Below are 23,137 nucleotides of genomic sequence, written 5' to 3' on the forward strand. Positions count from 1 at the left end.
CATGTTAAAACAGCCTAGAGATACCAGCATAAAAGCAAAAACAATTATGAGACCTTTAAAAGGGACTCCTCATGAGAATGGGCCCTGAACGAGGGATTTCTCGTCCACCCACAGTATTTTTTTGGCTTATTTCATCTTTTCTGTATTTCCTGTGGGAAACTCCACCAACATTGTTACATCTCTGATTGTTGCTATATATTATGTTTTATATTCCACTTTGTTTTAGAAAGTAATGCTAAATAACCAACACGTGCCACCAAAATTAGGTACCAGGTTGATTTTGTCAAGTAAACCATGTTTTGCAAAGATAAATAATGGGACCGAGGTTCACATTAATATTTAAAGTATACTCCATTATTGGTCTTCAAATGACAGCAGTGATGGAGAGTTGCGTAGCATCTCGATGTGTGGCCCTCCTGAGTTACTAAGCTATTTGATAAGACAGCAGCTTTCTTTTAAAAAAATTGGAATCTTCAACCTACATAACAGAATTAGACTCAAATCCATTTTGTTATTGATCTCAAGGAAAAGAAGTATATTTGAATAATAACAGAAAGTTGCTGATTGTTATCCCTATCAAGTTTTAGAGAATCGTAAGTTGCATTCTTCGACAAAATATTCAAAGCGACGAACCCACATTTAGAGTACATCGTTTCAGATTAGAGCCACTTCGTCATAGGACACACTTGAAGTGAACATCAGTTAAATCTGCACACAGGAGTTTCTTTGCATTCTATTGCCATGCGGTGCATGCAGCTCAACATAGTCTGTGAAAAGCAACCTGCTTTACAATGCTTAGCACTTAGAACTCAGTAAGTTCGAAGAAGTATTAAGTGTTAATAGGAAAGGTGGTTAGCTGTGGACCTGGCAAATTCATCATAAAGAAAAAAATAAAATAATGAAGGAACAGACTGAATTACCTCATTATTCTATCCCCTATTGTTGTTCCTCTGATATTAAATCTAGTGAAGGGAACACAATAACTAAAGTCACTCACAGACTTCAAAGAACCAGATATTTAAAGCATTAAGGTCACCACTTTTATCATCTAAATCTAAAGAAAAAAAAATCTAAAGAAAAAAAAACACCTTTGTTTCCTTTTGCGATTTAGGGTATTCTGTGAGAATCTGTCATTCGACTAAATGTATATGAGCAAATTAAGGAAAGAGAAACACTCGCCAAAGACGGATTAGAAGGAAGACCTTGAACTTGATCCCTTTCATTTTTTAACAGATCAGACCCCAGCCCTGGTCCAGAGAGTGGAGACTGCGCCCCGTACCATCAAGGCCACACCCTGGAGCGCCTACGTTCCCCTGCTCAGCTGCTCTTGGGGAAATGAAGAGTTAAGCCCTGAGCTGGCTCATTCTTCCCAACCAGAAGGTTAAGTAAGAAGCAGGCAAAGAACAAGGGCTTCTAACACCCTAGGAGTTGCATTCCCTCTCTATGATTATTTTTTTCCTTTGCGATTTTCTTTCATAAAGAATAGACTTGAATCATCAGAAAGACTGAACGTGATCATAATGATGACTAAACAGATGGTGGCGAATTTTCAGCATGCAAAGAATTTTGGTTTCGGAGTAGGTAATGGAACCAAATTTCTATGCAAATAAGAAATACTCTTAAAAAGTGATCAACAGGCGACATAGGGTTACTATATTGAACCTTTACAGAAGAATTCTTTAGAGCATCTTAATCGAGTCTAGAACTAAACCCTATTTGAGACTACACGAGGACCTCTTCAGGAAGCTTACTAGACGCGCCTCTGTTTTTCAGGGCAAATCACCTCTGGGTTTGGCAAGAGGAGGAAGGGCTACCGGCTCGGCCATCACACCGTTTGCTCTAAGATGGACTTGGCACCTGAAAACAGCTTACATAGAGACCATCTGAAGAGAAACCCAGACCGCTCGCCTTTCGTCCCGTTCCAAGGCACATGTTTATGCTTCTAGACCCAGTGCACAAACTCACTAAGAGGCACACAGACAACTTGGCTATCTTAACACCATGATAAGAAAGCATACGTTTGATCATTTCCTCCTTCTATTTGGTTTCCATTTGATGTTCCCTGCTCTTGCCCTAGACAAGGGTAAGGGGGCCAAACAAGCGGTGATCGTAGATTTCACCGTTCTAAAGCCTGCATATCTGCCAGTTGGGCACCGCACCACAGGCAAGAGCTCGGTTTCTCTCCATGGGACCCATTTACCGCGGAGCGAGGCTCAGCACCCGCCAGCTCGCGGCCCTAACGCTGCCAGCTCCCTCGCTGTGTGACTGACGGCTCACGGGTTTTACGTTTGTACACGGTTCCTTTTTAAACGGTTAAGCAAGTACCCACATAGCAGCCTCCATCTTGCCTCTTCGCCAGCAAAACCTAGAACATTCACTGTCTGGCCTCGCAGGGCAAAGTCCAATGACCTCTGCTATGGAGTCCCAGGTGCATTTACACCGAGACCAGCACAGTTAATGGGAAGAGCATTCCATTTTAAAGTAGCTGTGTTAGTGGTTAAGGCCTTTATTGTCTAAGACGTTTCCTTGTCATGCTTGATCTCAGCCCAAAAGTGAAAACCAGGGTCATATTTAACCAAATTATAAGAATGCAAATCTTTCAAAAGAAATCGCTTTGCATTGCAAAGAACTGTTTTGAAATTTTTATTAAATGTGCGCCCAGATGGCTTAGCTACAAACTTTTTAGATTTCGTTTTACAAATGAAATTTGGGGCAAAAAACATTGAGATCCACATGTAATTCTTTATACAAAGTAAGGTACAGCTGTAAGTATATACTTTTAGCACTTTTAGTTTTCGGGCCATTTCTCCGTCCGAATCAAACCAACCTCGATGGCCTTCTCTCTGAAACATGCGTCCCTCGGGCGGGCATTCCCTCCACGTGTGGAATGTGTCCTAAGACCCTAAGGACCAAATGGCTTGATTTTTACAGTGGAGCTTTGGGATCCCTTGTTGCTGCGGAAATGAATTCTCGATCATAAGCCTACTTCCGAGCTAGTAAATGATGCTTCTCACGTGCTTAAGAAGCAAAATTTCTTAAACTTTCTCTCTTTAGGATACAACGTACCTACTCCTCCAGGTTTAATGAAGGTGAGTGGGCTGTGGTCTCAGGGGGAAGGGCCCTTTGGTGCAGAAGTATTAGAAGCAGGCCTCATTCAGATAGTTCGAGAGCCGCTCAAGACGGTGCTAAGGAAGTTTGGAACTTTAAAAATTATTTAGATAAAAATCAGAAGGAAGGTTTTTCACCATTTACAATTTTTGGTAAATAGCTAGGAAAGAGTAATACGAATTTTAAAAAAAACTGGTGTAATTGTGAAACAGTCTCTGTGATCACTTCAGCGTCCCCTCCACATGTACATCTTTGTATAAACTGTATTTAATTTTATAAATTTATTAAAACTGTCTTTCATGTTCTTATAAATGGGTTCTTCAATAAATTAAGTTTCTCGAAGGTAAGAATTTTATTATTTTTCTGTTACTCTTCAGTTTACTACTATGTCCTATAGAACAAAACGAAACGCATGGGACAAACGAAGGCTAAATACCTAAACGGACTATGTAGACTATTAATTATATTTAATTTTTCGAAAAGCAGGGAAGCAAATGTAGGCCCAGAGGTGGTTTCAAATCTGGATCATACGAGGGTATGAATTCAGTACCCGTAGGACGCGGGGCCAGTTCTGGGCCACTGTCCCTGGTCCTGTCTCCTCTGAAATACTCTGCTAGTCCAGCTGGCTGCCTGACGCTATCAGATGCCAACTCTGTGGCAATCCAACCCCGAGGAGGACCCTTAGAACATATAAATCATCTGAACGTTATAAAAATGATAAATAAATGATAAAGATCAGCAGAAAGCTATTACGGTTTCTGGTAATATTTCCAAACTGAGGATAATATACTTCAAGAAGTTTCGGATGCCCTAGGACCCACTCTTTTCCCAAATCTGTTTTAACTGATGTTATACTACTGTGTTTAAAAAAAAAAAAATCACCTTAGGTCTAGAATATACAAAACCTCTGCCTAGTACCCTCAGTTTCCTCGGCTATAAAGCAGGCTTGCTATAAAAGTCTTGTAATTAGCCCGGATAGAAGATGCTAAGTAACAATGATTTTTTTTTTTTGCAAATGTCTAATATCTATTAAAAATATAAGTTCTCATTTAAACAAACAAACGTGGAAGGTGATACGGTACATTTTGTTAAAAAGCAGGTATTTAAATTCCATTTTCAATTGTGACCTTAGAATCGCTTTTGTTACATAAATACAGGAAAAAAACCAAGGACATATGTTCACTTACATAACAGAAGGCCATAAATGCACAAGCTTAAAATAATTATGGACTCTAGCCCTCCACTCTGGGTTTCAGAAACCAACAATCTGATTTGCAGACTGTGCCACGCCTGCTAACCTTCCCTGTACCCACCAAGTGGTAATGATATTCTAAAGGGACTCCCTCTGGGCAGGAAAGAAATGGAACTAATTTTACTTGTCTAAAATGTATTCTAAAAATGCTAAAGACTAATGTGTGCAGGTAGAGGGAAGATGTATGATTCGTCTCTGAGTGCAAACAGAAAGATGGCTTCTTTTACATTTACAAACAGTGCCACTGCAAAGCAAGCACTTGGACTAAATCTGACTCAAGGAAGATACGTATCCTTTCACACTAAGGCAGGGTCAATGAACTGCAAGCTACGCTGCTCAGGATTTTTGCTGGTCCTCTGTCAGTATGTATTCCCAGAGCCATTAGTATTGTAACTGCCGTTTAAGTGGCCGCACAGAATATCCTGGTTGTTTAATATAACTATCAGTTATTTAGTGCTTTCAGTGTGAGACAGGCCCTGTGATTGATTTTTAAAACATTCTTACAATTCTAGGTAATCAAAACCCCATTTTATAGATAAAGATACTGAAACTTAAAGAGACACTCAGCAATTTGACTGAGAAAATATAGCTGGTAAGAGGTAAAACCAGGATTCAAACTCAAGTCATTATACAACACCGTTATTCTTTAACGGTAAATTAACCTTTTCATTGTATTTTTCGCCTGACAGAAATGTCAGAATAGTTTATAAATAGCAATATATTGAACACATAAATATGTGAAATGGTTCTTCTCCTGTGTGAGCTAGGATTGTAAAGATAAAATTTGATTTCCTGAAAGAGAACAGACTTACAATGAGGTATGATGGCACGAAATGTGGACACAGTTTTTGAAAAGTATGGAATGCAATATACTTTAAAAGATTTACTTCATCTACTAAAAAATAAAATATATCCTTACGATCACATATAAAAATGGGAAAGGTATATAAACATGTTAGTAATTCAATTCTTATTTTAGTTACATTATTTGTTATTTGTTATAATTTTTCATTTTCTAAACTGAGTTACTAAGTTTAACATAAATCAAAGAAAAACGCAATGTTCTCAAAACGAGAACTGTTATCACACTTCCTTGATCTAGGGTCAACAGAAAAGCAGAAAAACTGAACATTAAAAAAAATCCAAAAAAATCCAAAAAAATCCAAAAAAATCCAAAGAAAAGCAGCAAAGGCCAGGATGTCTACAGGGCAATCTGACAGCTAAATATGATCGTGACTATAAATGACCCGGTGGTCATGCAACATTCCTTTCTCTTGATCTGTAAAATGAGGAGCGAGCCTGTGGTGGAGAAATAAAACAATGAGATTTTTTTCCTTCCCCTCCTAATGCACTCTGCTCAAAGAATGTAGTGTGTGAAACGATTTACAGTTTAAACAATTCTGTGAATTTATACGACTAAGACACCGTCAGAGGAAGCAAATGTCAAAAATGGACAGAAGCCTCTAAGTGACTTCGAAGAAAGCCTGTGAATTATACTTCTTACAGTTCGTGTTAATTAAAAATTTACCAACCTATCACCAGGTCCTGCTCGATACCTTGCACCTGGGATCAAAACCGGGTCATCGTCACTGTCGTCCGTGTCCTGCAGAGCTGAGTCCCTGGCCGACGTGTCCTCACGAGGCGCAGGCCCCACGGCCCCCGTCTGCGGCTGAGGCTCGGGACTGGCGGGGCCGTGATCCGCAGCACGCTCGGTGCCTGTCTGATCTGAAGTTCCCGGTTCCTTGTCTTTCTCAGACAAAGAGGATTCTTCTGGAACCTCACAAGGGCTATCAAGGTTGAAGTCATTCCTTTCACCTGAGCTGGAATCCGAGGGTTCGGATGTGCACCTGTCTGATTGTGCTGTCAGAAAATAAAGCAGTGACAGTCGGTGCTGTAGGCAACGTTCATTATTTAAACTAACTTCGAAGCTGACACAGACACTTCCTAAGATAAAGTCTAACTCTCCTACAGGGAGAGGAAAATTCCAAACATGCCATTAACTCTGGAAAGGCGGACACAGATTAAGGCTTCTTATTTTCCCACATGAAGCAACTGCGTACAGAGGACAACTCACCTGTATCTACGCGGTTCTGAGCTATGTCTTCTGAGGATGCACCTTCCTGATTCACTGTCACATCATCCGATGAGTCTTCAGGGGCTTCTGGGAAATAAACCAAATGATCATGAAATCCGAATTTTTAAAGAAAAATAAGCACCGATTTAATACTCCAGCTTTCCTAGGTAGAAGTAGTTCACTACTTTTTTTAGGCCATAGAAACGTTTGAAACTCTGATAAAACCTCCCCGCAGCAGGATGCAAACACATACGCACACAGAAGTTCGTACAAACGCCATCAAGGGTGGGCTGCAGCCCCGCCCACAGCCCCGCCCACGGCCCCGCCCCCACCCTCAGCGCCAACTCTCGGTGAAGAGTCCCGGCCTCAGATCATCCCTCACAGCTGACGTTCCTCGAGCTTGCTTTTTTTCTTAACCTTCACAAAATTTAAACCTAAAACAGACTGTGTTTCTGCCCAAAGGGTATAATCTGCTTTTGATATAATCTGAATTATCGTGAGCACATAGTACTAAGTTGACCTCACCTTTAATTCTGTTTTGTCCATTGAAAATACTTATTTCTGGAATTAAAGTCGAAGACCCGTGAAGAATCAGTTTTTAGCTCCTAACTGGACATCTGCTTATCAGACAGTTGTCTCACACATATTAGATTCTTGTAAACTCTGTTACACTGAGGTGTCTATTCACTTTATAAAGAAACAGAATTCATTTATTGCTTCATTTATCAAGTATTTATTGAAAATCTTCTCTGTTCCAGGCTCTGTGCTAGACCACTAACTTCCATATAATAGTTACATAAAAATATTCTAGAAAAGGATTCTGATAACGGTACTTCCTGTATGAAATGGGTGTCACTCATAACTCATCTAGACTTGATTCCTCTTTTTCCTTTCCATAAACCACCCACACTCTCATAAAAATCAAGGCAGATACTCTGAACTCCACAGCTAGGTATAAAAATGAAAAAGAGAATTCAGATCAACATTCACATCTCACGCACTGTCAGTCTGACCACGACCCACCTACTCCGGCCGCCCTGTCCGCAGAGGGGAACCAGGCTGCCCTGCGAGGCCCCACCTGAAATGCTGACGGCCCGGCCCTCGTGCACCCATTGTTTTTGTAATCAACAATAACAGCTGAACTACAGAGCCAAAAGTAATTTATTAAAAACAAGACACAAAACTGCACCGAGAGAACAGAAAAAATAAGTAGATGTCCAACATTGGGGTTTTCTAACGACAGAAGCAAAATGAGAGCTTACTTGTGTCGCTATCTCCTGCGGGCGGCTGCTCTGAGCCCTGGGGGACCGAGGGCCCGTCCTCGCCCCCGGGCCGGCCGTGGCTCCCGTTCCCTCTGGAGCTCGAGGCGGTGCTGCTCCTGCCATCGAAACGAGACAAGCGGTCCCACCGAGAAGTTAAGAAATACGAACTTGAGGATAACTTTTATCTTTTACTACAGTATTCATTCAAAAAATTCAGGCTACAGATAAAACACAGGGTTTATTATTTTCATAGTACTCGCTAAACATCGCTTTTCATCATCAAGGTGACTATGCCAATCCACTCTAATCTCAAAAAAGAGATTTAAAAATACAAAAGGGCCGCTTCTACACTGCTTTTACACTTCTAGGATCTGCTGTTTCTCTACATATCTCCTTCTTGAATGTTAATTTAGTGACATCACCTCCCTTCTCATCCTCACTAGAGATGGACCACCATATCCATCCCTTTAACGGTCCTACAGACCCGATCATATGCCTTCTTAGACTTTGTTGTTCTAGGCTACTTTTAAATTGATACTTGAAAACGGGCCTAGACACCTCTCTGGTCCCTGAACTGCCCTCTGCAGGTCCCCTCCAGTCCTGGACTGTTCAAATGCACAGGTGACTGGGCATTACAGTTCTTTGCAGGAGGACAGCGTCATGTTTTCTGGTTCAGCTTTCACACCCACCTGCTGATGACCATAACTCTGCTGGCATGTTTGCCTAGAGCAGAGTGCTAGACCGATTTAAATGAACGACTTTCAGTGAGTATTCTGTGACAAATCATGGCATCACATATGGGTCAGAAGGGAATTGGGTGGGGAAGAAAATAGAGGAAAATGTGTAACAATCTGACTAAGATGAAAGTTAAACGCACGGAAATGCAACCATTTCTTAAATTTGGAATAATTGTGAACAGGAAAATGAAATTTAAGAGTTACAGTAACTTAAAAAAACATTAATTATAGACAAATAGCAGTGATCAGTAAACAATGCAAATTATCATGAACTTTTTGTCAAGATTTCATAAAAATCCTTTCGGCTAACTGTAAAAGTCAATTTCATTTTTAAAAAGGGCATTCACGTATAATGTGTATTTTTAAAAAGAATATATATCGATATGGGTATATACGCAGAGAAAAATGTCAGAAAGAACATGAACCAATGTTGTTATATCAGTAGATTTTATTGCAAGTGATTCTTTCATACTTTTCTCTAAATTGATTTTTTTTTGCAATTAATATGTATTTCTTTTTATCAGAAAGAAATACATAGTCATTTTAGTAAAGAGAAGCTAATGTGATACAGAAGTCCTTGTTTTTTTCCATTGAGAAAGTTATGATACAGGCATAAATAAAATGCTCAGTGTCTAACAGTTATGATAATTAAAACATTATGGCACTGATGTAAGAATAGAGAGCTGTTAGTTGAAAAGACAAAGTAACCAAGTAAATATATTTAGCATATGTTAATATGGCATTTTAAATCACAGAAATAAATTGATTATTCAATAAATGGTACTGGGACAAAGAAACGGCCATGTGGAAAAATTAAGCTATAGCTCTACATCACACTTTATGGTGAAATAATTGTAGGAGTAAACATAATCTCTGATAGAAAATCATAGCAATATAAGAGGAAAACAGAAAACTTCCCCCTAACCCTGGGCAGGACAAGGCTTTTCTAAGCATGAGCTCACAGGCTGTAACCATAAAGCGAAACCACCAGAGGTGAACTAAAAGACAAACAACAAACTGGGAAAAATATTTGCAACAAATGAAAGACAAATGATTTCATCCTCGCTTAACTCTATAATAAATAAATGCCTCTTACAAACCAATAAGAACAAGATAAACACCACAGTAGGAAACTGTGCAAAGCGTCTAAAAGGCAATTTACGAAAGCTGACACCTGGAGCTCCGATTCCTTGCGGCCTGTGGCATGCCAGTCACTGTGCTCAGCGCTCTGAACTTCTCTGCATGATCTCATCATACCTTCCCAACAACCTCTGAAGTAGGTTCTAATAAATGTGCCCGTCTTCAGGTCAGAGAGGTTCGACAGCTCATCAAGTTCAGAGTCCGAGCTCTTACTTAGGATGCTCTCCTGCCTCATCTGTCACCAAAGAAGCTAAACCAAAAGCAAGACACCATCACGGCAGAGATGGAAAGGACTGCACCCTTTTTTTGAAATGCTTTTATGATGAGTGTTGAATACCCTCATAATCAGAAAAAAAAGGTATTACTTTTTTGATAAAGAAATAAGAAACTGATGGATTAGAGAACATAATTCATGGTCAGTTTTTAGAGAAGAAAAAGAACATTCAAAAGAAGAGTGGGACTAACCTTTTTTCCAAAACAATAAAATAAAACGCTCAGAGATTCTTTATAAGAAATCAGCCCCTTCTGCCAAGAATCATGGGAAAAGACAGAAAGAATTAGTCTGAAAATCTTTTATGATCTTAAATTACGTATTACGAGAAAGGGCCATAGAAATCACAATCTTTCAAAGTCGAGGTGCAACCCTAGGGCCCATAAAGAAATGCTACCGCCTGCACCTTCATTCCCTACGTCTAGAATGCAGTGACTTCTTCCTCCGTCCCCGGCTCCCTTCCCGGTCCCAGGCACCGCCGCCCCTCGCCGGTGCTACTGCCAAAGCCTCTACCCTGGTCCGCAGGCTTCCACCCTCGGCTACGGGCCGCACAGCAACCAGCCATCCTAATCCTCCTAAACGCCTCCTCCCCGACTCGGCCTCATCCGCGGCTCCGGCCTCATCCGCGGCTCCTGCCTCCTGCGCTCGCTCCACTCCGGCTACACGTGTAAACTCTCAAAGGTCCCCGAACACACTAGGTCTGCCTCTTCTCCAGAGCCCTGGCACTGGCCTCGTCTCTGCCCTTCCCCCAGCTACGTGCAGGGCTCACTGCTCCTCACCCTTCAAGTGTCTGTCCAAATATCATCTCCTCAGCGATGCCCACTCATCCCTCCGTCTGCCCTTCGCCCGTCCCTGCCGTTTCCTTCCACGCACTTAGCACCTTCTAACGGGTCACACGATGCCCTTATTCAGTACGTCTCTCTGTCTCTGTCTGTCTGTCTGTCTCTCCGTCTGCCTGTCTCCTCCACCTGCAATGGGAGCCCCAGCGGGGCGGGGAGGTCTGGCTAGTTTCCTCACTGATGTGTTCCCAGTGTCTCGAATAGTCTCTGGAACAGACGAGGTATCCAATGATACTTGGAAATCCTACTTAATCAAAGATCTTAATATAAAACACATACACACATAAACACAAATGAAAACCAGTGATTCGAAATACATAAGTAATATTATCATATAAGAACATATAATTATATATTAAGAAACAATATATAGCCACATTATATATTACTTATACATATTATATATCATACTAACATATAATATGTAATTACATTAATATACAATCAAGAATGTTAATATATTAATTATACCAAATAATTAATATATTGGTGATAAAACATGATTACTATATATTAATAATATAAATTATATTAATATATAATTAATTATATGATATATTAAGAAAGATTAAATTGCCTTTGTGGTAATTAATATTAATATAGCGATAGTAATAAATTTTTAAAAATTGGGGAGGCAAATCTCAAGCAAAAGACCGCAAGACAGTGGCAAAGAATATAAAAAACTTGCATAGCTTGATTTTGTTAAGTGTAAGATTTAACTAGATTAATGAGCAACATAATCAGAAATGTCATTAAAGAGAACTTATACAACCATTAAGTAAATATAAAGTTCAACATTACTAATAATCAATTAAATAAAAATAAATATTATTTTAAAATCAAATATACAAGTTAAAAATAAATTAGCATTTCGAACACTGGCCTGGAGACAGCAAAATGTGTGCTTTTCATACGTTGCTGGTAGAAATGTAATGATAGAAGATGCTTTTGAAAATAATTTGGCAGTATCTTTTGACCTAGATATAGTTCATTTCTAGAAATATATCTCAATCTTAAAGGTGGGGAATAATGCCTGTAGACAAAGACATTCATTTAGCCTTATTTGATTAAATAAAAAAGGAAAACAAATTCACTGCCCAATTAAAGGGAAACAGTTAAGTAAATTGTGCTACATCTACTTGATGGATGTACAACTAGTAAAGTAATATTTACGAAAACTGAGTAGCAACGTGAATATTTATTGTAAAGTTAAATAAATGCACAGGGGAACAGAGTATATTTAGCATGATTAAAGTTAAGTTTTAAAACTCAAAACAAAAACCATACATATATATACATATATATATATATATACATACACACACACATACCTACACATAGCACCTAGATGGCAAAAAGCTCCAAAATGTTAGGTTTGTTATTTTTGTACAAATGGTGGATAGGTGATTAATTCTAATCTTTTGCATTTTCTACCAAAAGAAATATCCCAGGACCAGCAACCTCAGCATCACCTGGGAAGTCGTTAGAAATGCGAATTCTCAACTGAACTCTGCGAGGGGGGCCCAGACATCTGTCTTCACAAGCTGTCCGGGTGATTCCGAAACACATTCAAGTTTGAGAACCAATACATTACAGCAAAACAAGACATAACGATGACGAAGTGCTAAAAATAATATCTAATACAATCCTACAAAACGGCTAAGAACATCTTCACAAAAATATTAACTTACCATTCATCTGTAAAGTTCAGTTTTATTGTGCTGGTGGTTGTTCCTTCTGTGCTGTAGTGCAAACTTAAAACTGGTTCACCTGTCCCTGGTTTGGGGCTCAGCTTTTCATTATTGTTATCTGAAAATTGTGTTTAAAACATTTGAAAAAGTCTCTGAAACCAATAAAAAGATGACATTTCCTAAAATTTATAAAACTTAAATCAGGCTGTCCTTGTCATAATTCTTTCTCACACCTGTTATGGTTCTCACTTCAAGTTCAAAGGCAAGTGTTATAGAAACACTCGTATTTCGAAGTGGCATTGCACCATATTCTAGCTTTGTGTACATGACTCCCTTTGATTCAGATGGAAATCAAACACATTTGAGAACCATATGTAGTCATTAGGGAATCAAAGACTATCGACATGCAATGACATAGGTTACAAACTGGTACTTTTATTTAATGGAACGCTCGGGATTTTCTACTTCGGTTGCTAGGGCATCAAGAATAACTACCTCAGAAACACTGACAAGATGCAAGAGCTCCCAAAGGAAATTCTGTCTTTCAAAGTCACAGACTCAGCATCTGGAGGGGATCACAGCCTCCACTCTTCTGGGGGAGAAGAAAATTTACTGTGCTTTATTATTTTCTGACATTCTCTTTGTGATAAGATCACGTGTTTTGGTATATTTCAAATCTCCTCCTCCTAACTAATCTGCAAGGGATTTGATCACTAAATTACGGAAACGAAAATTTCGCCTTAGGATTCAATAGGTGATTTCCATGAAATACATCAATTTCAATGTATAAAATCTTTGTCTAATGGCAAACAGAATCAAGAAACCCTGCAGAAATTGATACAGACCAGTTCAAAGTCATACTCCCCCCGCCAAAGAGTACACAGATATTCAAGGACAAAATTAAATAGTGCTTTAAACTGTTTCCTTTTTATGAGAAATAACAGCTTGGGGGTGGGGGGGGGTCGGGATTAAATACACAGAAAATACAAGTTACTATATAATCAAACATGTACCATTTCTGCCAGTTGCCTGCAGAAAGAAAACTCTTCTGTGATATACTTGTTTTCTTGATACCATCAAGGACTGATAATAACAGTACTAAAACTAAGCTTTGTCTTGAAAAATAACAACAAAAGCAATAACAGCTTAATAAAGCCAAAATTTCTCAGGCTTTGTGCTTATTAGGCAATAACAGACTTAGATCTTTCGCATGCCTCTTGAAGACATCGGTGCACTCATTAAAAGAGAATCTCGGAGAACCTCGGCCCTAGCTTTCATCCTGTGAGGACAATTATCGACACTTCACAAACACAACAGGAGCAGAAAGGAAAAGGGATTCTCGCCCAGACGTGAGACGTCAAGTAACAAAACTCAACTCGGGAGGACCCATTTTACCGCCTTCACTTCTAACCCATGAGAAATCCTCTCCTATAACGATAATGACTATTGACAATAAAAGTGTGAATGATTCTAAAGCTGGTGTCCCAGATGGTAAAGTCACTTTGTTCCTGTACTACTTTCGTCATGACTATGTCCTTCATATAAACAGCGGCTGGAAATAAATGAACAATTCATTACAACTTTCCAAGATTCAGTATCACGATCAGTGTTTTAGAGGGGGGATTTTGCCGAATGGCATTCTGATAAAATGACTGAATTAACAGACCTTTAGCTTACATAAAATGATCAAGGCTGGGACTTTTAACACATCTGTCCTACCCCTGACCACCTCTGAAAATTTTGCTGTTTGTTAGTCATTTGTCCACATAGTTTCCCTTTATTCTTTGGTTCTGCTGTTGAAATTTTTGTCCCACTGCCACCAAAGCCATGATCATGGTAAGCCTCTGGAACTGGTGGGGACAGAGCGCTGAGGAAGCTGGGGCTAGTTCTCTGTTCTCTCTCATACCATTTGATAACGTACTTTGCCATTTCTTTTCACTTTCAAGTACAGAAGGGGTCGCAAACAAAAGCAGGCGTGAGAGAGCTGCGGGGCGGAATTTCTTAGCTCCGCCCTGTTCACAGAGGTGTTATGAGCAGCCTTGTGAAACTTACTGCTGCATCCAAACTTTCCTTTTGAAGAAAATGAAAGAGACAGTTACAGATACCTGCATGCTGTGACTACGGGAATACAGTAAACAGTGATGTTGGGAGTTCAGAATGGCACAGAAGATATCTTAAATTCATGGAGGACCCTCACCCCCAAAAAGCAACAAGCTTCCTGAGACAATGTCAATTAAAATCCTCTTCTTTATGGTATCTGTTACTAAATTACTATTTAATCTCTCATGAGTATAATCTATATGTTGTCAATCTGGTAAAACATAGTAGTACTTATTAAATGCCTACAGTTGACAGAATCTGTTCATTTAAGTTGTTAGTGAACTCACCAGTTTGTGTAAAACCAGCCCATCACTATACCAGTAGAATGCAGGCTTCTGTGAGCTACAGAAACTGCAGGCCCAGCCCAGCCCAGCCCAGCCCAGCCCAGCCATCCCCCTGCAGATGAATAACCAGTGTCCCTGGCTGAAGCACTACACAATGCAGCCTGGTCTCTTTAACCGAGGAATTAATATGAGTAAACGCATTCCCTCGCCTGTTCTATTCTATTCTTTCCTTTGTTTGACCATCTACAATCTATCGGGTTGAATTTTCTCCAAAAAAAAAAAAGAGATCCCTAGCTTACTAGTGAATTAACTCACAATTTGTATTTACGACAAAATGCACATTTAAGCTACAAATATCTAAGCAAAATCTACTTTAAAGTGCTAAAAAGTTAAATTTATTTTTATTTTATTTGTAATCATTTAAATTTTCCCTAACTTGCTTCATGTGTTAGAGGTTGGATCAGCAAAAACATTCTAAAAACTGTATTACCGAAAGCCTTATTTACAGAATGCACAGGTGTAGAGAAAATATTCTGCTTAACAAGTTTTAATTTAAGAGCCTAAAGTTTAGAGCTTCACCTAAACATACACGTGACATTATACAGAAAGTGTCATAATAATAAGCAAATGTATTGGGCATTACTACGTCCCAGGACACATCTGTATTCCGCTTTAAACCTCTGCAGCACATGGCATCTCCACTTTACAGATGACGAAACCGCGGAGCTGGATTTTTTTTCTCTAGTTACCCAGATTTCCTTCTATAGGAACTGCCTACTTACTGAACTCCTGGAAATTGCTTGAATACAAAGTAGAAAGTAAGACTGCTTAAAGAAACCACTATTTTAATTAAGCGCTACCCACGGATAGCGGTCACTCCTCAGAAGTGATGTATGTAATTCGTATCGGCAACCCCCGTGGCTCCTCCGTCTCCTTCGCCAGCCATCTCCTCGCAAAAGCTGTCATTCCGCAATCTTCCGGATCTTCCTGAGATGTCTTAGCTATGTCTACTCCCTCTTCTCGCTTTTTACTTTTATCCTAAATGACTCCATCTACTTCCATGGCTTCGGTTACCATCTAGATGCAAACAATTACCAGATCTGCTTCTCTCGTTCTGCCGTCTCTCCTAAGCTTCACACCCAGCCGGCCAACCGCCCATCAGACCTTTCCCCTTGGGTGCCTCGCAGAGACACCTCAAATGCAACGTATTGGACCCAGGCTGTGAGCTCCGCCTCCTTCGACACGTCCCCTTCGGCCCCTTATTCCTCTTCCAGATCACCTATTTAAGAAGTGTCCAATTCACTTAATGGTGCCCAATCAAAACTTGAGAGCTACCCTTGCAGAGGCTAGAAAAGTCAGCTGCTAGTCCCATCGGTGCCTCCTCCAGATCGCAAATGAGGGTGAACAGCAAACACGGGGTGAAGCCAGCATTTCTTCTGCAGCACCTGTCGGAGGCGGGAGCACCTGAGCAGCGCCTGGCCCCGCCCAGCTCCTCCCCCAGAAACCAGTCGGCATCTCCGCAGAACTCTGAACTGTGCCTCTGAGCATCTGCGCTTTGTCCTCATTTACCTTGTGCTTCCCGCTTTTACTAACGCGTTAGGTTTCATGTGTTAGTTGGTCTGATTTGGTGTGGAAATGCTCAAAGGGTTTTCCGTATAAACTAATGGCAATTGCTTCTTCGCTTTACCCCGCTTTGGCTTATGAAAGGTTTCATGAGAATACTCAGCCTAAACATCTAAGTGATAATTAGTTCTAAGGAATATTCAAAATCTAGAAGGAAGTCTGATTTCACTAACTTATTTTTTCTCCAGAATTTAAAATGTAATAGTTACAGATATATTCCAGTGTGAGGAATATTAAAACTTATATGCCCCATTAACATGGCAGGCCTCAATCAGATATTTATTTAACAAAAATTAAAACTGTCAGAGTAAATTTTGTAGCTATCTAAAATGTTGTTTGCTGTAATGTTGTCAAGAAGATATGACTAACATAAGTTTTCCACTTGAGGACAGTGTACAATTAAGGGAACGCACACGCATCTAATGCATGACTGGTCCAATTTTTCCATTTTCCATGTACCATAGCAGAATTCATAAAGTCTGTTTCACTGGTTTCTGATCATCTACAAGTCTCTTTCTGTAAGTAAATGTTTTACAAACATCGAAAGAGGTCTGCTTATGTCAAATAGTACCGAGTGGCCATTAACATTTCTATTTCTAAAACCTACAAAATAAGTTATATTTCTTTAAATCTAGAAAAGAAAATGAATGTCTGACTGATGCACAACTGGCTTCAGTTTCAAACTTAACAGCATTATCAACCTCTATTTGATGGTGATCGCTGTACTGAATATAAAGCAAATGGCTTTTGTCATGTCTGAAATTTAAAATTTCCTTATGTCCTCTTAAAAATTAAACACTAAGTCTACGGCCATGCCATCCTGAATGTGCCCGATCTCGTCTGATCTCAGAAGCTAAGCAGGGTCGGGGCTGGTTAGTACTCGGATGGGAGACCACCTAGGAAGACCAGGTGCTCTAGGCATTAAAAAAAAAAAATTAAATGTTAAGATAACAGGTTTCTTTTGTTATTTTAATAAAATAAGGGGAAATTGCCGGCCTATTTCTAAGAGGAAAATGTTGTTAGTTTTAATAATGTAAACAGATAAGAGAAATATGAAGAGGACTTTTTCCCTTCCTGTACAGAAGGCATAACATACAGACACAAATAAAAAGGAAAACCAAAACTACTCCCTAGAACATACTGTTCAAACTAAACAAAGCACATTGACAGACATCATTCCGCTTACTGAAAAATGTTTTCTGCAGAAGGGCCGTCAACGTGTGTGTACACACACCCGAGATTTGCAAAACACTGGAAAGTTCTACAACATGCTGTATACTTATTTCCCAACCATTTTGTTTCTTAAATAAATATTTTGGTAAAAGAAAATAAAAACTATTGGGGTAGCCGGGAAGCCTAATCTCAACGTTTAAACTAAACATATTTTCGTTTCTCAAATGGGCTTTTGTTAAAAATTCAAGCGAGAACACTGGTTGCAATCAACCAGTTCAATAATGTGTTTTTCAGGGAATCGTCTGATCTCAGAAGCTAAGCAGGGTCGGGGCTGGTTAGTACTCGGATGGGAGACCACCTAGGAAGACCAGGTGCTCTAGGCATTAAAAAAAAAAAATTAAATGTTAAGATAACAGGTTTCTTTTGTTATTTTAATAAAATAAGGGGAAATTGCCGGCCTATTTCTAAGAGGAAAATGTTGTTAGTTTTAATAATGTAAACAGATAAGAGAAATATGAAGAGGACTTTTTCCCTTCCTGTACAGAAGGCATAACATACAGACACAAATAAAAAGGAAAACCAAAACTACTCCCTAGAACATACTGTTCAAACTAAACAAAGCACATTGACAGACATCATTCCGCTTACTGAAAAATGTTTTCTGCAGAAGGGCCGTCAACGTGTGTGTACACACACCCGAGATTTGCAAAACACTGGAAAGTTCTACAACATGCTGTATACTTATTTCCCAACCATTTTGTTTCTTAAATAAATATTTTGGTAAAAGAAAATAAAAACTATTGGGGTAGCCGGGAAGCCTAATCTCAACGTTTAAACTAAACATATTTTCGTTTCTCAAATGGGCTTTTGTTAAAAATTCAAGCGAGAACACTGGTTGCAATCAACCAGTTCAATAATGTGTTTTTCAGGGAAGTAAGCCATTAAAAATCTTAAATTTTTATTAGTAACATTTTTACCGTTGGTAACTGCCCCAAATAAAGAAACCTATAAACTACTATGGGAAACTGAACAACGTGTAAAAGCACCTGAGCACCTGGAGGATGGTGAACACTGCCAGATAAATACCCGGCTGAATTATTACTTCATGATATATTAGTGTCTCTTCAAAAGTATGAAAAAGAAAGTCTAAAATATGCTTAAACGACCATTAGAGATGTATTTAGAAAGAAACCTTACTAAATGTACAGCCTTTTCCACTCTCCAGGGCAAAATGGACGTCGAGAGTCTCGACAAAGGTTAAAACTTGAAATAACATACATGGAGACATCAGTGTCCCCTCTACCCGGAACCTGCTCCCCAGGATCTTCCTTGTTCCACAGGTGTGGTCGGTTTGGAGACTGCGACCTCTGCCCCCTCGCGACAGTGCCTTTCCGCGCGACCTTTCCGTTCTCAGTGGAAAAAGCCACCTGCAGACCGGCGTCCCCGCCTTTTTGCCCCGACATCTGTCTCCTCAGACCGCTGCTGTCCGGCTTCTGCCTCCATCATTTCACTCGAACTGCAGCAAAACCAATCGATAACCCCCGAGCCGCCAAACTCAAAAAGCGTTTCTCAGTCCTTCCCGTACGTGACAGCGACGCGTCCCACGGCACCGCGGCCAGGTCCCCCTCAAGCTTCTGTGTCCCCGGCTTCGGCCGTGGCACGCCTTCCGCCCCCATTGCTCGGGGACCCTCCTTCTCGGTCTCCTCAGCTGCATCCTTTGCCCGCCTGCTCCTTGGAGTGTAGACTGTCCTCGTCCCACTTCATCCTTTCCGTGGACAATCTTCTCCCCTCCCACGGTCTCAACTGCTCCCTGTAAGCGGCCGATTCCTAATTCTTATCTCTACCTCAGACCTCTCTGGTGACTCTCAGAATCATATATCCACCCGTCTGAGAGAGTCCTCCATGTGGACATCCAAAGATACTTCGAACTCAATGTATCAAGAAAATCTCATGTCCCTTTTCCCCTTGTAACCAGCTGTTCCTCCTGAAATCTTCGCCTTGGCTGACGGTATCGCTAACACCCTAACAAGACGTCCTGATGGCATTTGCTCATCAGTCCCAAAGTCTCACTAATTGTCTCTTAACTATTTTAAAAATTCGGCCCTTGTTCTCGTCCCCACCACCACTGCCTTACTGGACCCCTCATCACCGCTCGCCTGGACCACTGCAATAGCCTCTTACGTGCTCTTGCCGTTGTCCATTTTACTCCCTTCTAATGGATCATCTATAACGCTGCCAAAATGATTTTTCCAATACATAAGTCTTGTCACGGGTCTCCCAAGCTCAAGTAATTTCTGCAGCGTTCCACTGCTTAAAGAATTAGCTCGTGTACTCACTCATTCAACAAATATTCATTGTTAATGCATAACAGCTGTGGTGTTAGGTACTGAGCATATTGTCGTGAATGAAAAACAACATTTAGAGAACATGGAGAAAGACTTTAAATAATCCCTCAAATAAATGTAAGATTATCAATGTGGACAATGCAATGAGGGAAGGAAGACAGGTGACAAAGAGAGAGGAAAAAACGGGGAGACCACTTCAGATCGAAGGGTCAGCTCGTTTTTGAGAAAGTGGCATCTAAGTGAGATCTGATGAGAAGTGGCTGCAGGGAAAAGCATTGTTGGCAGAGGGAACAGCGCAGACGAGGAATGAGAGCGGGAAGAGTGTTAGGAGACCTGGAAGCGGGCCCGTCCGGCGAGAGCTCAGCGGGCGAGGGAGGGTGACCCAAGGCTGGAGAGAGAGGAGCCAGGCCATGCAGGGGCGCTGAGAACCAAGGTGTGTGATTTAGGCTGGTCTGAGGGGCAAAGGGGCACGAGCAAAGAGTTCTAGGCAGGTGAATGACACGATTAGATTTACATCTTAAAAAGTTCCCTCTGCCTGTTGGTAAAGAAGAGATGGTAGCCTGAGTGGACGTGAGCGGGGCAGCTAGGAGGTCACTGCGTTAGTCCAGGCGAAAAAGAGGGTGCTGGGGAGTTTCTCTCCCCTCCCACGGCGAGTCACCTTCGGGTAACAGCGGCCTGGGGTGTGGAAGTCCCCGGTGCTGTAAACAACGTGAGCCAGCTGAAGCAAAAGGCACGTCAAAGCTCGGGCTTCACCGAACTTGGACACACGGTCCCTCATCAGACACTTCCGCCCGGAGGACTTACGACGGTTACAAGAGGATGGTCTATTATGATGCAGCGGCTCCCGAACCTGCTCGATAGCCGACCTCCTATATAACGTCTTTACCGACATGACTAAAAGACATATCGTACTTTACGTGGCCAAGAAAACCCAAAAACCTCCTGATTTCTGGCTCCAAACTAGTCTACCCTAGTAAATGGCATCATCGTTCACCCAGGCCTTGATGCCCCAAATCAGGGAGCTATGCTTTGTCTCTTTCCACTATATCCCGTAGCATATGTCAATTAAGTACCAATTTGAGTTGAATATGACATTCGATATCATTGCATGGAAATTACTCCGTATGATTTTCCAGCATACGAATCTGGCTACAAACTCCCTGGTAGCAATACACTATTTACATTCACACAGCCTTACCAGAAACAATTCGATTAGGTAGCAGTTTTCAACGACAGCATAAGACACCGTAATACGCTCCTAGAGCTGCGCTTCATCCGAAAGCGACGATTCTTCGCGCCTCGTGCCACTGCAATGAGCATGCTCCACTCCTTAGTTCACTACCAACCCATTCATTCATTCATTCCCAAGAGCAGAAAACCCTACAGCGAGACTTGTCATTTCAGGTCTATAAACGATGACTTAAGATCGGAAGCACAAGAGTTTGCCCATTTGTTTTTAAAATTAGTTTCTGAATATTTCTCCAAGAAGACAGTTAAAATCACCAAACAGGTAGTATAGCACTACTTAACCTCCCCAATACTGCAGACAAGTGAGTCGTCTTACACATGTAACTTTCAGCCAACTAAACAGAGCACATGGCTTTAGTGCTAAGTTACTATTTTTTAAATTTTTGAAAACTATTTGTAAGATCTGTCTCATCAGGCTCTGCTCAAGGCTTTGATTCTATACCGCTCCTACTTCAAAAAGTGCAAGCGGAAGGTAGAGCTGTTTTCCCTTCTGACTGGCGGCTTTGGAGCTTCGTGACTGTAATTCGTAACTGTACTCCTGATAATTAAAGCTGTCGGGAGCTTAACCACCAGAAAAGTGAAACATAACACCAAGTATCATTACTCCTGCAATGTAGTAATAGTCAGTATTACTACATTCACATGACCTTTTCTAAATTATCTACTAGGTAATATGCTAACCACACATCCGCAGTTCTACACAATTTTATGATACCTAGAATTTAAAACATGGATAGACTTTATATCCATCACAGGATTATTACAGAAGAGAGTTCAAAGTTGGTGTGAAGGGCCAAAGGCAGAAATTAACTTAGCTTACGTAGAAAATCATTTGCATGGGCCAGGAAGGCTCTGTGTAGGATACCGCCGAGGGCGACTTAGCCCACGGAGTGCTATTGGGCCGGAACCGAAATGGAAAGCTAAGGAACGTGAGGGGGAGCTGTTCGAACGTGAGGGGGAGCTGTTCGTGCGCGAGAACTATGGACGGGTGGCCTTAGCGCATCTCCTGTTGCACGCACCCTGTTGCTCATCAAGTGACATGGATCCGAGCTGTTTGTTAACCACAGAAGAAGGAGAATCTGAAACAAAAATGAGATTTCAACTTAAAAGTAAGCAGCAATGTCATGATCATCTCTAAGCTTAAGAATCAAATGCACAGGGTGGGGACAGAAGTAAGTACCGAGGTGTGTTCCCCAAGCAGTAAGTAAGCAGGGCCATGTGCTCGGGATTTGTCACCGCAGGCAAGCACTCAGCAACTTTGGGGATGCGTGGAGAGAGGATTTTTCTACTTCCATGCATATACCTTTGATCAGATAAATTTGGCACAGGCGCAGGTGCAAGGCACATGGAACAGAAATGGGCATCTCCTTCACTAACAGAGGACTCCGTGTCCTTCCCAACCTCCCCTCCGGCCCCCTAACACGGCTGTCATTCTGGACTGGAGGACTCCGAGCGTGCAGCGACATGCTCACTACACTTTGCTACCTGTTCCTGTCGTTTGTCATACTTTGAGCTAAAAAAAGCAGCTCAAGTGAAGACGTTAGACAAAAAGGACGTTTATGAAAAGCAGTCAACGAAGTAGTTACCCTCACAGGAATGTCAATGACTCAAACCTCTCTGGTAGGTCGTGCGCATTCAATCCTGACTCTGTGGAGTCAGGTTTCTTTAAGTGACTGGTGGGAATGAAAAAGAGAGGCCAGAAGGCTTAATGGCCTGGGCGCTGTGCTCGTCACCTTGGCTTCAAGTAGAACGTTTTATTTTTATCCTTCTGATACGCCGAGATTCTATGTTAGAATTTCTTTTATAAATGGGCTCTACTGTTTGAAAAACACTGGTGTAAAGGGGAGGCAGCACGATAAAACGCAAAGAGCAGTGGTCTGGGGTCATTTTTGATTCTAGCCCTGGTTCTGACAATAATTAGCTACGTGACCTAGAATATGTCCCAGCATTTTTAGGCCTGAGCTGCTCCTTGCTTTCTGGTCACCCTAGG

The 23,137-nt window shown here is 41.0% G+C and overlaps 1 protein-coding gene and 1 pseudogene across 5 annotated transcripts in view; one reads left to right on the top strand and one right to left on the bottom strand.

The window, feature by feature from the left end:
* The window catches only part of DCAF6 (DDB1 and CUL4 associated factor 6), a 69,494-nt gene that overhangs the window by 8,860 nt on the left and 37,497 nt on the right, over positions 1–23,137 (bottom strand). For 2 of the 5 annotated variants that reach the window (XM_015586196.2, XM_015586197.2), the window contains 4 exons: positions 12,375–12,492; positions 7,697–7,812; positions 6,435–6,521; positions 5,893–6,220 (listed from right to left, as the gene is read on the bottom strand). In XM_015586196.2, coding sequence (XP_015441682.1) covers positions 5,893–6,220; positions 6,435–6,521; positions 7,697–7,812; positions 12,375–12,492 — 649 coding nt within the window. Of the gene's footprint in view, positions 1–5,892; positions 6,221–6,434; positions 6,522–7,696; positions 7,813–12,374; positions 12,493–22,166; positions 22,227–23,137 lie in introns of all 5 variants that reach the window. The other 3 variants (XM_015586195.2, XM_015586194.2, XM_015586193.2) reach the window with 3 other exon arrangements.
* On the top strand, positions 17,184–17,302 carry LOC112476462 (annotated as a pseudogene).

Source organism: Pteropus alecto, unplaced genomic scaffold (genome assembly GCF_000325575.1).
Source record: "Pteropus alecto unplaced genomic scaffold, ASM32557v1 scaffold101, whole genome shotgun sequence".
NCBI classification, from domain to species: Eukaryota; Metazoa; Chordata; class Mammalia; order Chiroptera; family Pteropodidae; genus Pteropus; species Pteropus alecto.